Here is a 17,296-nt window from a genome sequence, read left to right on the forward strand (position 1 = left end):
TGCGCGCTATCGACCAGAAGCGAACAAAGAGTTAATATAAGAGCAAGAGATATATCTGAGACACTGTTAATGGGAGGCAATAAACGTTTATTAGAACACAGAGGCGGATATATCAACAATGGGCCTTATTCGTGGACGCTTTGTCTGTGGACATTAATGCAGCTTTCAGACTGTCAGTCACATCCTCTGAAACATTTACTGTATCTCACTGTAGAATCATTTTAAATCAAACTTGCCTTATACTACGGAAGCGTAGAGCTGCCACCCAGGCAAAAGAAAAATAGAAGTATATCACGTTATAACGTGAAAAGTTTATTGTTCTAACAAGATACTTTTCACGTTTGTACAATATACTATCATGTTTGTACAATATACTTTTCACGTTTGAACAATATAATATCACGTTATTACAATATGCATAATTATCACGTTCGTACAATATAAATATCACGTTCGTACAATATAAATATTATATTGTACGAACGTGATAACTATGTATATTGTAATAACGTGATATTGACGTTTGAACAATATAATATCACGTTATTACAATATGCATAATTATCACGTTCGTACAATATAAATATCACGTTCGTACAATATAAATATTATATTGTACGAACGTGATAACTGTGTATATTGTAATAACGTGATATTATGTTGTTCAAACGTGAAAAGTATATTGTACAAACATGATAGTATATTGTACAAACATGAAAAGTATCTTGTTAGAACAATAAACTTTTCACGTTATAACGCGATATACTTCTATTTTTCTTTTGCCTGGGTGGCAGCTCTACGCTTCCGTATTATACAGCTTTAGACACTGAACACAGTGAGCAATGGGCAATCATTGATGGTGGTGTAATGGGTCACACTGACAGTAGATGAGGCTGAAATTATTTCAAGTCTTGAACCCTGAACTAAATATATTTTAAAGTGAATTTAAAAAGTGATTTAAAAATGCAGCCTGTATATAAAATATAAATACATATTTATTATATATATTTAAATATAGGGACTATGACTGGTAAAGGTAGAGCGCTGGCTGATATGAAGAAGAGAACAGTTGTTGAAGAGAAATTGTGCTTATCTCTGTGCTCTGTGAAGTCCTCTTGATTCTATAATACAGGGAGTGCAGAATTATTAGGTAAATGAGTATTTTGTCCACATCATCCTCTTCATGCATGTTGTCTTACTCCAAGCTGTATAGGCTCGAAAGCCTACTACCAATTAAGCATATTAGGTGATGTGCATCTCTGTAATGAGAAGGGGTGTGGTCTAATGACATCAACACCCTATATCAGGTGTGCATAATTATTAGGCAACTTCCTTTCCTTTGGCAAAATGGGTCAAAAGAAGGACTTGACAGGCTCAGAAAAGTCAAAAATAGTGAGATATCTTGCAGAGGGATGCAGCAGTCTTAAAATTGCAAAGCTTCTGAAGCGTGATCATCGAACAATCAAGTGTTTCATTCAAAATAGTCAACAGGGTCGCAAGAAGCGTGTGGAAAAACCAAGGCGCAAAATAACTGCCCATGAACTGAGAAAAGTCAAGCGTGCAGCTGCCAAGATGCCACTTGCCACCAGTTTGGCCATATTTCAGAGCTGCAACATCACTGGAGTGCCCAAAAGCACAAGGTGTGCAATACTCGGAGACATGGCCAAGGTAAGAAAGGCTGAAAGACGACCACCACTGAACAAGACACACAAGCTGAAACGTCAAGACTGGGCCAAGAAATATCTCAAGACTGATTTTTCTAAGGTTTTATGGACTGATGAAATGAGAGTGAGTCTTGATGGGCCAGATGGATGGGCCCGTGGCTTGATTGGTAAAGGGCAGAGAGCTCCAGTCCGACTCAGACGCCAGCAAGGTGGAGGTGGAGTACCGGTTTGGGCTGGTATCATCAAAGATGAGCTTGTGGGGCCTTTTCGGGTTGAGGAGTGAGTCAAGCTCAACTCCCAGTCCTACTGCCAGTTTCTGGAAGACACCTTCTTCAAGCAGTGGTACAGGAAGAAGTCTGCATCCTTCAAGAAAAACATGATTTTCATGCAGGACAATGCTCCATCACACGCGTCCAAGTACTCCACAGCGTGGCTGGCAAGAAAGGGTATAAAAGAAGAAAAACTAATGACATGGCCTCCTTGTTCACCTGATCTGAACCCCATTGAGAACCTGTGATCCATCATCAAATGTGAGATTTACAAGGAGGGAAAATAGTACACCTCTCTGAACAGTGTCTGGGAGGCTGTGGTTGCTGCTGCACGCAATGTTGATGGTGAACAGATCAAAACACTGACAGAATCCATGGATGGCAGGCTTTTGAGTGTCCTTGCAAAGAAAGGTGGCTATATTGGTCGCTGATTTGTTTTTGTTTTGTTTTTGAATGTCAGAAATGTATATTTGTGAATGTGGAGATGTTATATTGGTTTCACTGGTAAAAATAAATAATTGAAATGGGTATATATTTGTTTTTTGTTAAGTTGCCTAATAATTATGCACAGTAATAGTCACCTGCACACACAGATATCCCCTAAAATAGCTAAAACTAAAACAAACTAAAAACTACTTCCAAAAACATTCAGCTTTGATATTAATGAGTTTTTTGGGTTCATTGAGAACATGGTTGTTGTTCAATAATAAAATTATTCCTCAAAAATACAACTTGCCTAATAAATCTGCACTCGCTGTATAACACGGCAAAAATGAGCAGAGGAAAAGGCAAACAATACAAGACCAATTTGCAGGTCAATAGTTTGGGCAGCTGTTAAATCTGGCGTCTCTGCAGCACTTTCCAACTGTGAACATCTTACAAAGGGCAGAAATCTTTATCTCATCTGCACAACATTTTTTATACCCGGTCATCCCTTCTCTTTCTAGACATTACATTTTCTGAGATGACATCTGGCCTCACCCACTGTGACATCCATAGACTGTTGTCGACATCTTTAAAATCCCTTAATTACATTTTCTTCTTTGCTTTGTTATTCTTTGTGTTGAAAATTCTATTACATATGAACATTCAATCAAATATAAATACAATTCAGTTCATGTTTCATTCAGTTTATGCAATTTTATTTCAATTAGCTTATTCTCATATGTACATCCATTTTAGCAAATCCCTTTTCAATTCAAATACAAAGGAATAGTTTCTCTCACTTCAAACTCAGTGTTTATTGATCACACTATACTCAGTACAACTTCTTTTATCAAATCAGTCATGTTAAAATCAGATATTCTTTTAGATCAGTGGCTCCTCAGCTTTGCTCCCTCACTCCCTCACTCACTCACTCTCTCTCTCTCACACACACACACACACACACACACACACACACACACACACACACACACACACACACACACACACACACACACACACACACACACACACACACACACACACACACCAAAGTCAGACTCTCAGTGACAGGCCTGTCATTAGAACCACTATTTTCCAAGGTCCAAACTGGATCATGTCTATGCACACATAATCCAGACAGAACAGTTTTAATTACTCAAACTGCATTTCTCATTCAGCACATTAATCAGACCTATGCTTTTATTATATCTTTGATTAAGTATAAAGATGATTTACTATAATTGCAAAAGAACATATAGAAAAAAGTCTGTTGCAGCACTCTGCATCACTTTTAACATAAAAGGCTGGATGTTAAGACCTTTTACCCTCAGATGTGATGAGAAGCTGGGAGGACTTCAATCTCTCTCTGTCCCCAAATGGCATCTCGGAAAAGGCAAAGCCTCTTGAAGAGCGGTACAGGGTTAAACATTAATACAAATCAAAGTTTAACTTCATCCAACTTCAGTTAATGTGATGTTAGATAAGTTATAGGAAAATTAATGGTTAAGTTAGAGCTCTGTGTGGAGGTCTTGAGCCACCGCATATTTCATCATATTTTACTTCCAAGAAGTTACCTTATTGTAGTTTTTTAAAGTGGTCCAGTGAAATAGTTCTCCATCATTTAGAGTGTTTCACTGGACACTGGCTGCTTGTCATTTTCAGTCAAGTCCTTGTACCTGACCTTTTCCAGACACATTTTTTGTTTGTTTGTTTGTTAAGTCACTTAGGAACCATTTAAAAAAAATCAACAGCAGATTTTCAAAATAATATGAAAAAGGAAAAAGATATGCACAGGACACAGGAACTAAGAGGTGAATCTAACCCTATAGTTTATCCATATGCTGTTCCTGAATCCTCATCAGAAATGGTCTCAGTGGCAAGGTGACTGTCTTGACGAAGGGAAACAAGGAATAAGAAAGTTCGGCCTGTGTTAAGAATAAAGGTAGTCATATGAAATATTGACTTTAAAGTTCATTAGAACCTGTACAACCCCCTTTTTTGCAATATTGCAGAATAAAGTCCTGTACCGTACACTCACTCCAGCCCAGCAGGTGGCGGAAATAAGTCCAATTGTACGAGGTTAATCGCCGCACAGAAGAATGAAAAGAAGAGAAACGGCGCCCTCTAGAGGCGTGTCGCTTAATGAGGCCGGTCCTCCTTAAATGTTTGTGACAAACATGGCGTTTTGCGGTATTGGGGGGAAAGTGACACGTCCTGCCCCGCCCTAAATAAATACTGAGTCGACGCTGCCAACCTCTGTATGGCACGGAGGGAAGTTCCCTGTCAAAAGTACACAGACATGTACTCTTAGCCAGCATCAAAAGTCCAATGTTCAACACCGCCTGCTCGCCTTTTTATGTTTTCCGCCGCCGCTGCACTCAACACCCAGACTGCACCAGGACTCACAGCTGGCTGGGTTTGCGGCGATAGAGGAGGTCCGGATTGACTTCAAAAAGAAAGTTAGGCCGGGGTACCACAGTCATGTCTGGACAAAACACATTTGTCAGCCCGTTTCACAGACCCCAGTGTTTGGCTGCTGCAGCTCCGGCGGGGAAAGCCAAACTTACCCATCCTGGCAAGGCCATTTTGGCAGGTAAGAAAGTTGATGTGGGACTGAGCAGAGGCCGCCCTGCAACTTGTTTCGAAGTTTCAACAGTGAGCCTTTAATTGCAGGTGGGATCAGAGCATGGCAGTAATCACTTCCTAGTGTCTCCGGCAAGCATCTGTTGCTCAGCCTCTGTGTTATGATTATCCCTATTATTATCTTCTTTTTATCTTTTCAGGCTAAAGTGTTTGCTTGTTTCTCTTTTTGTTGTAGAAAACCTGACATTTGGTAGATTTGGTCTGTTCAGCCAAAACATTTACCAATTTGGTAACTTAAAATAAGTCTGCTGCTTTATGACCCAGGGTCCAGGAAAGAGGGGTTTTGCACACGTCTTACTATTTTGCTAAGTATTATACTGTTGTACAAGTACAGCATGGTTATTTTGAGAAGTTAGCAGTCCACCCTTTATATTCGACTGCAGCACGCTTATCTGTGAACACCATAATCAGCGGGTAGATCAACATATCTGAAGTTTTCAAGTGTGTCTTAAAAAATAATGTCAGAGTTCAACTTTAAACCAGGAATCAGTCTGAATAGGAGCAATAATTACAGCAAGCAAACTCTGATGTGGTAAGAACAAAATTTAAAGTATTTCTAAACAGAGGAATAATTATGGCCTCTAAGACATGAACAGAAGGTCCATGTGAGTCTGCTGTGGTACAAAATACTTACCTGCCTGTACAGAGCACAGCACCCTGCTGTGACAAACCCTGCTCCTCAGCTTGGGGCCAGGGTATGATCTGGGACTTGTAGACTATAGCATTCAGACAGCTGAGTGAAATGAACTCTGGTGTCCTGCAGGTTTCACTGGTCATTCAGTGACATACACGTATTTTGCACAGCTCAGTCTGTACTACAGGACAGTCAACATTGCAACATTGATAGCATGCACACACATGCTCCAGTTTTACTAAGCTTATGTTTTAACATTAGGATCTGGTTGTTTGCCAGACATGAATTTAGCTTGGTCCTAGATTATAAATTTCAAGTGGAGCTTTCTGTTGAACTTTACTTTTAGGTCCAGCTTTAATCCATTTTTGTGAAACTTGTTATAAAAGTTCAAAGATAAAGCCGCACATGTCCGTGTGATTTTTCTCTGTGTCACAGTCAGCAGTTCAGTGGGTGTTTTCTGCTGATGTGCTGGCTGTGTACGGTGTCCTCAAAGGCCCAGCTCTCCATGTTCCCTATCATGAGCCACAGTGACAAAGCACATTGCTCTCTCAGCCTTTGCACGCATTCACCAACATGCCAGCCACAAACATGGTTCCCCTGCTCCTGCTCTCTCTCATTGAATCCTGGCAGAAATGACCACTTGTTGACTAGAAAGCACACTAGAAGAGGACTTTATATATCCACTAACCCCCCTACTTTGTGTATAATGAGAATAATCTGGCTGTATCAAAAGTACTGTAAAACACACTATTAATAACCCAGTATATATGTGATGTACATAGATGGAGAGTATTGTGAGGCATTTTTGCCAAGAAATCCTATTTTTCTGTTAGCACCGAAATGCCATCTTCTACTTTTTTTTTCTTTTAAATGAGACCTTTTTAAAAAAAGGTGTAGCTTGACAGTTTGACTCACTGCATTTTTCCAAACATACAGCTTTCATATAGCTTTCATGTGAAAGTTGAAGTTCTTATTCATTTGGACAGTGTTTGGCAAGTGTGAATGGGAGATTATCCACACACCATGTGATGTCACAGACGATGTAAAAGATGGACATGGCCACTTTTATGTCACTCACTGGTTAACACAGCATGAAGATGAAGCAGTTAGCCTGGCTTGTTCAAAGATATTAGAATTATTATATGCTACTATTACCTCATAAGCTTACTGGCACAATATGCACTCTTATCCTGCTTGTATAAAGTTAAAAAAAAAAAGTAAATGTAAATTAAATATTTATGTATGATTTTTTTTTTATTTTTTTTTATTTTTTGAAAAAGTACAGGTCATAATGTAAATAACTTTTTACACCGGTAATATCATGGGTCTGTTTTACATTCCTTCCACTGTAACATTTGCGAAAGATACTACTAAATATTGTGGTTTTAATGTTGCCTAAGGAACCACGTGCCCCCTCTTTATAGAAATCATTTTTGTTATTGTTGCAAGTAATTTTAAAAAGAAAAAGTAGTTTCAGAATTCTTGCTCGGGTATGTCTTTACATGCTGGACTTAATAAACCAGTTCTGTATCTTTTTCCAGCTTCAATATGGGGAACGAGCTGCAGGTACTACTCAGCTGAGTCTTGATGTGGACTGTGTTTTTGTTTTTGTTTTTTTTCTATTTAGCAGGAATTATGCCTGGGTGTGTCATAATTGGCACCGTTTATGCAATGAGCTGGTAGCCAAAATGCTACCATGTTTGATGTTGTTGTGAGGACCGTGGTTAGTCAGACTGTAATTAAGGGGTTGTTTTTTTTTTCACAGACAGCCCCGCTTGCTTGTTTGCGTGTGAGCTAGAACCATTGCTGTGTTGGATTTTTCTGCATGACATTTGTTTGAAAGAATGCATGTTAAAAAACAACACAGGACTGAACTTTGTATTGTGAATGAATCCAAAAGCAAACGTGAGTGAAAAAGGACATTAAAGCCTTTATTTTCATCCACTGAGTTCTTAGTTTTCCCCGTTATTGCCAGATACTCTCAACACAAGGCCTTCATTGAACCCAGAAGCACACTGGCCAAAAAAACTATATTTTGTCTAGCTTTTCCCCTTTTTTACCCCACTTTTTAAAGTTCTTAATGCTTTGACAGTTTACTACTTGAAATTCAAACTTGTCCCTTCTGGGTAGTCGAGGAACTGGTCCGCTGTCACCTTGCTGAATCCATCCTGCTGCACATTAATGTGTATGGAGACTACACACCCCCTTGAGTTGGAGATGGGCCAAAGGGAGTATCTGTAGTCAGAAAACAACTGAAAAAACAGCTGAGCCAATCAGCTGCAGGATGCTTGTTAGCTGTTCAACTGCAGATCTGTAGCAACCAGGGTTTTAAGGTGGAGCTAGTCTGCACTTGTACATGAATAACTGTATAGCAGGCATCCGTGAAACGGTCCAGTGTAGATGTGGTGAATGCTAATGTGCACCTCACTAACAACTTTGAAAAGCGACTTTTCTTTTCACGCTTGCTTTTATTCTACAAACCGTATCAGATATCCTTCACACCTAACCACACCAAGGTTTTCATCTGTATTCCTTTGTGCTTCTTTTAAATGGTCACATGGCTTGCATCTTCTGTGTATTTTATTTATTTGATTTTTTTAAAATGTATTGGATTTTATTTTGTGTGAGCTACAAAAACAAATCTTTTAGTCTTTTAAATAGCTCGTTTTGACTCTTTTGTTGAAACCAGCGTTTTCTTTTTCCCCCTCCTCCTTGCCCGTTCTTTAGGTGGGATTGCAGGAGGCATAGAGATCTGCATCACCTTCCCAACAGAATATGTTAAAACACAACTGCAGCTAGATGAAAAGGCCAATCCTCCTAAATACAAAGGCATTGGTGAGTCCTTGTTTAATGTTGTCTTTTTCTTTTTTTTATTTAGTTCTAGCACTTTTGATGATATCACAATTTAAAAAAAACATATTTACCATACCTTATGATGCTTCAGTCCTTTATATTACATAAAGTACAGTGCTGATGTAGAGTTAACATTTTTAATAGAACTTATGTGTTGCTATAGTGGCTTCAGAGCATCGGTAATATGGATGTCAGTTTAGCAGAGTATCTGTAACCTCACAGAGATAAAACTGGTATCATTCTTCTTATCTAACTACCATAGAAATCGTTCTGAATCTCTCCATCTATTCTCAAAGATTAATTATTTAAACAGAAATGATAGATACTGTTGAAGGAAAAAATCTGAATGAATAATACTTTCAGGATTTTTTTACTTATTAAAATACAAAATTGCAATTCTCAGGTCAGGTTAGGAGCTATGTATGCGCAGGTATTGACGTTAGGTGGCTAATCTAGATCTGAATGACTGTGGCCGACCCTTACAAGCAGACAACGTGGAGGAGGTGGGCCAAGTTACCGTTTCTGCCCTTTGAACTTTGCTCTGCCAGTTTCACAAGACAGTTGACCCCCTAGTAATCAGGCTTTGTACTTATGGCAGTCGACTCCCTCCTGTTCGATCTGGGGGAGAATCGAAGCTGCACATGCTGATCTAAATAGCTGAAAAGGATGTTAAACATGGCATAATAATAGATAAAAGTTCAACTCATTGACAAAACAATGATAATGGGCATTCTGGACTGGTCCTTATAATGGCTCAGATGGGTAAGAAAAAAACACAACAAAAGATCATCTTTAAATTATTGCTCGACACACACAGTAGAAAATACAGACAATGTGTTTGAAATGGAAAAACCAGAACAAGCAAATAACACCAACACTGTAATAAACACATTTAAAGTTGTTTGCATGAAGATGCCATGACTCAGCTTAATGCAGAATTTCCAGTGATGTAAAAACATATTTGTTTAATGGCTACTTTGTTTAATGGCTACTTCAAATGATTAAGGATCAGCTGTACTGGGTGTTAATCATTAATTGTTTAATCATTCATGTTGATCTGAAGTTGTCGCAAAATTTTGGGCTGTTTGCACAGCTCTCCTGACTTACTCACAATGCTTGTTATTCCAGGTGTGTACGCAGACATTAGCAAATAGTGTTTGTGTAGTAAATTGATCTTTGCTCATGAACTTTGGCACAAATCGTGCTTGCGTACTGAAACTCAGTACACTGTACGAACTTTGGTACAAAGGACTGTTTGTTGTTTCCATCAAATTCAGTCTTATCTGTTAACAGCTTATTAGAGGTTTTTTTTTATAACTGTGCATATGCCCAACTGATCTTTGATACCAGTGGATCAAAGTAAATTTCTTTTTAAAAGCTGCTTCCTTTTGCTTTTTCTCTTGTCATTTATCCTGTTTCCTTCCCTCTGCAGTTGACTGTGTGAAGCAGACAGTGAAAAGTCATGGTGTGAGGGGTCTTTACAGAGGTCTAAGCTCGCTGGTCTATGGCTCTATACCTAAAGCAGCTGTCAGGTACTGCAGTGCCACAAACCAAAAGCAAATGAGCACACTAAACACGTTTTGGAATGTGCACAGTCATCTATTAACTTTACAGCAACTTCTTTCCGACTTAACTTCAGAAGTTTTTTTTTAAAGGGTTTTTCACTGTGTTTTACAGTGTTGGAATAACATCATGCCATCAAAACTCAATAAAAATGTTTCTAATTTTGAAGCAAACTGTAGATATCACACGATATTATGGAAAGATTTGTCATTGATTTTTATTTGCTTTATGATTAACTGAATATTTGATCAGTTGATTTAAAATTTATAGCAATATGAGTAAAAGGTAATTGCTTATTTTTTATTAGTTTTTAGTTTTGATTGTCACTTGTGAATAATGATTGATGATTTGCCAGGATTTTTTCTCATCCAGGCCTAATCTATATTCTCCTGAAGCTTCTTCAGAAGTTTCCTGGTACAGGCCATGGTTGTAGTAAGAATGGCCAAATGTTAATTCATTAGTTAGTGCAATTCACAATAGGAAAGCCCGAAAGTTGTTACTATTAATGGCTTCTAAGTGAGATGAAATGTATCTCTGAGTTTGTTTTAAAAAAAAAAAATTCTCTCACTTATACAGATTTGGGATGTTTGAGTTCCTCAGTAATAAGATGCGTGATGAGAGCGGCAAACTAGACAGCAAGCGAGGATTTTTCTGTGGCCTTGGAGCTGGAGTGGCAGAGGCTGTGGTTGTAGTCTGTCCTATGGAAACAATTAAGGTAAAAAAAATAAATTAAACGCATCATGTTGTGTCTTTCAATTCAAATATTTTTTATTACGTGTGGAGGAGATACAAATCTCTCTGGGCTTACATCAGGAAGGATATCTGGTGTTTTTATCAAATCAAATCAAATCAAATCAAATAAATGGAACAACCTATTGGTGCAGTCCCTTGTGAATAAGGGAGGAGCCAAAAGTAGCTTTTAGTTCAGTTACTTGTGTGGTATATGAATCTTGGTAAGGTATTACGGTAACATAAAATAACAATATAGAGGAAATGTCCTTAGTTTTAGTCTTTGTCAGGGTAGGTACATTTGTCAGCCTAACATTGATAAAGTTTCTTTAGACAGGTTCCAAACTAAGTGAAATGGCCCAGAAATACCTGTGTGGCAGCCACAAGAAAGGCTAGCTGATTTCTCTAAATGCTGAGAAAAAGTGCTTCAGTGCTCCCTTAATTAGCTCTATTAGCAATAAATACACTGGATCAAGGGTTCAGAGTGATGCATTCACAAAAACCATCGACAAAACTGACAGTGGTGCAAAATGGTAATGTTAATTATTATAGGTGCATTTTCCATTTCATACCATAACTTGCTAAATGTATTAAATTTTCAGTAAACAGGCTGTCGAACCCACAGCTGAACTCTAAATTGGATCATTTTCCTCTGGTTAAGATTCCACTGAAAGCATTAACAGGTAGAATGAAAGCTTTCACACTGAATCATCTCCCCAGAGAGTAAACATAAAATGCAATAGATTTGATTTTATAGGTTATATGTTACATTTTTGGAATGACACCAATTTTTTTTTCATGGTTCTCAGTTATATGATCTGAAGTACAGCACAGCAAAATACAATAAGAATGAGTTAGGGTGAAGTAAGATGTGCATGTATTGTTCTATTATAGCACTTCTAGTCAATCTAATATCTAATTCATATACTAAAACGGAAACTAATAAACTAAAACGGAATCAAACATAAACCTTTTATACAGTTAAAAACTTCAGGCATCAAAATAAAAAATGAATAAAAACACAAAACTAATATCCCTAGTGCGAACACAATTGGAAAATTAAAGTTATGGGATACTGCAGTCACTTTACACAGTTAATTCAGATTTGTCCTTGCAGGTCAAATTCATCCATGATCAGACATCAGCAAATCCAAAGTACAGGGGATTTTTCCATGGGGTGAGGGAGATTATTAGATCACAAGGTAAGAAGGGCTTCGGTTGCATTATACTGCCACCTGTTGTTCCTACCATTTATACACCTGTGGTATTTAGATAATTATCCTCCTTATGACTTCTGAGAAGTTCATGAATTCATTTTAGGTGATAAATATGAAAGCTGTATTGAAGGTTGTCATGAAAAAGTGATGATTTTACTGTTGCACTTTTAGGACTAAAGGGGACTTATCAAGGGTTAACAGCCACTGTCCTAAAACAAGGCTCAAACCAGGCCATCCGCTTCTATGTCATGACTTCACTAAGAAACTGGTACAAAGGTAAGGGAGTCAGTACATCTTTGCAACCACTTGATGCAAATAAAAATGCAGTAAAAAATACTTTTTTGTTTCTTTTTTTTTCTGATGGCTAGGTGATGACCCCAACAAAGCCATTAACCCTTTGATAACTGGACTGTTTGGAGCTATTGCCGGGGCTGCCAGTGTCTTCGGAAACACTCCCCTGGATGTCATTAAGACCAGAATGCAGGTTAGTGTCTTAACATATTTCCAGTTTTCCTAGTTTATCCCTTAGCTTTCCAACTAACATGTATTTATGCATATTTTCCAACAGGGCCTTGAAGCGCACAAGTACAAAAGCACAGTAGACTGTGCGGTCAAGATCCTGAAGCATGAGGGACCACTGGCGTAAGTTCATGTGCCTGGTTGATATGGTTTCTGGAAAAAAATGATTTAAAGGTTTTAAATATATATATCTATTTATTCTCACTGTCGGAGCTGGCTTTGTTTGAACTGTTAAACTGTCAGTTACCACTTATATATTGGTGAGAACATCATGTTATTTAGTTAGTGACTGCATAGTGTAGTTGTTTACACATCTGCCTAACGTACCTGGTTCAAGCCTGGCAGGACACACAGATCGTGTGGGCGATCGTGGCTCAAGAGTTGGGAATTCGCCTTGTAATCGGAAGGTTGCCGGTTCAAGCCCCGGCTTGGATAGTCTCGGTCGTTGTGTCCTTGAGCAAGACACTTCACCCGTTGCCTACTGGTGGTGGTCAGAGGGCCCGGTGGCGCCAGTGTCCGGCAGCCTCGCCTCTGTCAGTGCACCCCAGGGTGGCTGTGATTACAATGTAGCTTGCCATCACCAGTGTGTGAATGTGTGCGTGAATGGGTGGATGACTGGATGTGTAAAGCGTTTTGGGGTCCTTAGGGACTAGTAAAGCGCTATACAAATACAGGCCATTTTTTACCATCCCTTGGAGGATGTTTCAGGATGTGTGTGGTGACTTATCCATCTATCCATAAACCCGCTTTATGCTATAGACTGAGATTAAGCCCGTTCATTGGAGGGATAATAAAAACACAGGTGTATTTAAGGTGACAGGCACATCTACAGATAATTCAGAATCACAATCATGCAAGATTTGGATAATCGGAGGAACACCTTTCTTCTTTTTCTTTTTTTTTACAGCTTTAAACTGAAACTCATCTGTTTATCATCATTTTGACCTTTTTTTCAAGGTGTTCATTGTGTTATGTTTAATGTCAAAGTTGCTTTAGTTTGATTCACAGGGAAACTCTGTATAGCTCGTCTGTATAGCTTTATAGATGCTCTGTTTCAGACTAGGTCTACAGCTGCTAATTAATATTTTATCCTCCACTTCATGTTCTTTAAAAAAGTAGTCAGCAGCACAGTAGTGGAGTTGTTAGCACTGTAGCCTCACAGGACCGGTTCAAACACTGGTTGGGCTCTTTCTGGGTCGAGTCTGCATGGTCACTCTGTTGTGCCTGAGGGGGTTTCTCCTGTGTACTCCGGCCTTCTCCGTAGTGGCTCAATAATGTAGCAGTTTACACATTTGTCTAACAAGCAAAAGATCCCCAGGAGAGACTAATCCATTTAGGGTCACATCATCAGGTGTAAACAAATAAAATTAAATAAATAAATATTTATTATATGTATGTCTGTCTGTCTATCTATCTATCTATCTATCTATCTATCTATCTATCTATCTATCTATCTATCTATCTATCTATCTATCTATCTATCTATCTATCTATCTATCTATCTATCTATCTATCTATCTATCTATCTATCTATCTATCTATCTACCTACCTACCTACCTACCTACCTACCTACCTACCTACCTACCTACCTACCTACCTACCTACCTACCTACCTACCTACCTACCTACCTACCTACCTACCTACCTACCTACCTACCTACCTACCTACCTTGGGTGTGAGGTAGATGAAGTGTGCAAAGTATATTGAATAACCTCATGTATGGTTAAATGTGACATAGTCTGACATGCTTTGAGTGGTTAGTAGGACTGGAAAAGCACTGATGGATGGATGGATGGATGGATAGCAACATACTATTATAAATTTAAATATTTAAAACTTTAGTTAAGCTGAATTTATACTTATAGGCTCTGTCACCTATGATCTCCAGCTTCATATAGATATTTTTGGTCAGAAATGACTAAATTTGGCTTATAGCATTATTGCCATTACTTTTTAAAATTATTTTTTATTGACCCTACATTATTGTGAAACTCTGATATCATGGTTGCCTAATGTAACATATTCACTATCTGTTACTTCATTAGGTTCTACAAAGGTACTGTGCCTCGGCTGGGTCGGGTGTGTATGGATGTCGCAATAGTCTTCATTATCTATGAGGAAGTTGTGAAGCTCCTGAACTTGGTTTGGAAGACGGACTGAAATCAAGTGGTGCTAAATAAGCAGGACTGTCATGACAGGCCAATCTCTTTAAATCCTGTTTCTAGGTTCCAATATCTACCTCCAAGTGATTTTTCAGAAAGAAAGAAAGGGATTGGTATGTTCTTGATTTATTTATAGCACAGTAATCAGGAGTTGGAACTATTATCTAGCAGAATCACTGCTTACAGATGTTCTTTTTTCTTAAATTCCACAGAACATTTATTTCATCCTGCTCAATCAGAGAAATGAGAGTGCTCTCAACACAAACAAGGAACTAAAGTTTGTACCTACTGAATCAAAGACAAACCAGCTACTTACCTAATGTAATATGCTCAATCAGAGAACTATAGGTAAAAAAAAAATTATGGGGAGTTGACTCAAATTTATTGAATCAAAAAATTTAAACCCCTTTTATATGCAAGTTGTCAGAGACGTTAGAAACCATTGTGAGGATGTGAAATGCTCCAAAAGCTGCAGGTACATTAAGAACTGCATGGCTGAAGTCAAGATTACAGAGTAATCAGTTGTGGAAGATGCAGCATTTCTTTAAATGATAATACACATGTTCACATTATTTAGAAATGCACATTTCCATAAAGAAAGTGTTTGTGGGTAAAGAGGGTTCACTATTAAGTTGCAGAGATGTTTTAAATATGTTAACTCACTAATGTCACTAAAAGTGCCTACATGTTGTATAATTCATTTTGTGGCGTTTTGAGAATAAGAATGATTATTTAATGTGTTCACTACAGACTAGAATAATTTACACACACTGCTCTGTTTAATTCCAGTCAGTGTCTAATAAGTTCATGTCTTCTAATGTCCTTCGAACTGTTAGGGTTTTTTTTTCATGCATTGAGAAATGGTGTTATTAGTGCCTTCCATCTCATTCCTTTCTCATTAACTTTTAATGGAGTTTTTTTTTTTTAATTCTTAACTGTGTAATATTAGTTGCCTTTTCTTTTTTAACCAACTGATGACCCAATGTGCCAACTGCTGCTTGAAAATATAATGCCATGCTATTAACTGGAGTTCTAGACATGGAGTCTGGTTGTTTACATGCAATGCATTTAAATTGCTTTGCTTTGCTTATCTTATCTCTTTGTGGAGGACACACAATGTTTACCACATGTTGCCTTTTTCAGCCTCCCGTTTAACCAGACCCTGCAGAAGTGTCACACTTTGTCACAGATTTTTAAATATTTCTGGAGTTTTCTTGTTAACAGGTGAATATTATGTGATATATAATATATGAATTACCCAGGAGTTAAAAGCTGGTATTGTGCCTTCGATCTACTTAATTCTAATATGAATGCTCAGAAATAAACATGGATCAGACTGTTGGTATGGTCTTTTTTCTTTGAATCCGTCATCCAAATTTCTCATAACTTTTGCTTTTTGTCAGAATAAGCATTGGGTTCTTTGAATGTGTAGGGTTAATAATAATAGTGCTATTTGTGTTGTACTATATTAATTTTTTGTGATTACTTACTGTTGTGTGTAGTACTGGTGGTTATTTGTGGTTCTCTGTGCACAAATGTTATCTTCTTTGCTAACAGTCACCAAACAGACATTAGCTATCATTGAAAGAATGTGATAAAATGCTTTTACATTCATTATGTATATTGCAGCAATAATGTAAGGCTGACATAAAGTCCCTAGGCACACTTAGACTTGCCACTAGGCATACCATTTGGGAACGATAGATTAAGGCTATCAAACTTCTGATGTGGCTTCATAATAAATACAAATGCAAACAATCAGAAATAATCAACTCTCTTAAAAATCCTGTATTCAAGTAGGTAAAACCAAGGTATTATGGGGCTTTTGGAGTGCCTTGCAAGGCCTGAATGGCAGTCTGTCGTGGGCATACCTTGCCTCTTGCCCTGTGACTGCTGAGATAAGTTCCAAAGTCTCACGGGACCCATGGATGGATTATTTGTTGGCATATTGTCGATTTGCCCTTCTTGGACCTTACGCCTGCCGTAGCTGTCAGTACAGCCCAATGACAGTCACTGGTATTCACTAGCTACTCGTTGAGAGACGCTTGAAAGAAGATGCTTGTGTTTCTGTAGTTCTTCCAAGGGTAGTTAACATGTCTCTCAATGGAGGGGGAAGCAGAGGATTTTATTTCAACACCGTCCTGTCTTTGGCAAGGTCGCTGGCAGCTCACCGGCAGGCACCGATAGACAAGGTAACGTTTTAGTTAGACAAGAGACCTACCGGTGACCAGCTAATACCCGTAAATAGTCTTTGACAGTAAGGCCCGTCAAAGACTGCGCTTTTCTATTAGTGTGGTCTGTGTTATGAATCAGAATAGACTCTAAACATGGCTCTTTTGTCAATATATAAATTATAGCGTTATTTCAGGATTAAGGGGCCCGACATAGCATCACTAGTACCTTGCTAATGTCGGCTAACGTTAGCTGTTTTTAGCCTCTAGTTTTCCTTTAAAAAAAACAACTTTTTCCCTCATATAAACAATTCGATCCTGACTTTTCATTGGTACATTTTGGTACAGGAAAGCAAACCCTTTTTTGTGTCCTGATTCAGTCGAACACCCGCTGTATGTACATTTATACATTTATACAGTATTCTAAACTTTCAGTTTGAGAGT

At 38.2% G+C, this 17,296-nt stretch overlaps 2 protein-coding genes across 3 annotated transcripts in view; both read left to right on the forward strand.

Moving 5' to 3' along the window:
- Positions 1–4,493: 4,493 nt before the first annotated feature.
- Positions 4,494–16,022, forward strand: slc25a1b (slc25a1 solute carrier family 25 member 1b). 2 transcript variants are annotated; one of them, XR_005613845.1, is made up of 10 exons: positions 4,494–4,952; positions 8,364–8,471; positions 9,922–10,021; positions 10,629–10,767; positions 11,899–11,983; positions 12,170–12,274; positions 12,367–12,482; positions 12,567–12,640; positions 14,565–14,794; positions 14,894–16,022. XR_005613845.1 is itself a non-coding variant. In XM_031730753.2 (9 exons), the coding sequence occupies exons 1-9, from the start codon at positions 4,841–4,843 to the stop codon at positions 14,677–14,679; spliced, it is 954 nt and encodes a 317-aa protein (XP_031586613.1). In that variant the 5' UTR covers positions 4,494–4,840; the 3' UTR covers positions 14,680–16,022. The 2 variants fall into 2 exon arrangements, 1 of the variants encoding a protein (XP_031586613.1); XM_031730753.2 differs by having other exon boundaries at positions 14,565–16,022.
- Positions 16,023–16,155: 133 nt separating this feature from the next.
- The window catches only part of pi4kaa (phosphatidylinositol 4-kinase, catalytic, alpha a), a 38,831-nt gene continuing 37,690 nt past the window's right edge, over positions 16,156–17,296 (forward strand). The window contains exon 1 of the mRNA XM_031730752.2: positions 16,156–16,873. Within this exon, the coding sequence (XP_031586612.1) occupies positions 16,775–16,873 (99 nt within the window). The 5' untranslated portion in view covers positions 16,156–16,774. The remainder of the gene's footprint in view (positions 16,874–17,296) is intronic.

The sequence above is a fragment of the Oreochromis aureus genome, linkage group 7 (assembly GCF_013358895.1).
Source record: "Oreochromis aureus strain Israel breed Guangdong linkage group 7, ZZ_aureus, whole genome shotgun sequence".
Lineage (NCBI taxonomy): Eukaryota > Metazoa > Chordata > Actinopteri > Cichliformes > Cichlidae > Oreochromis > Oreochromis aureus.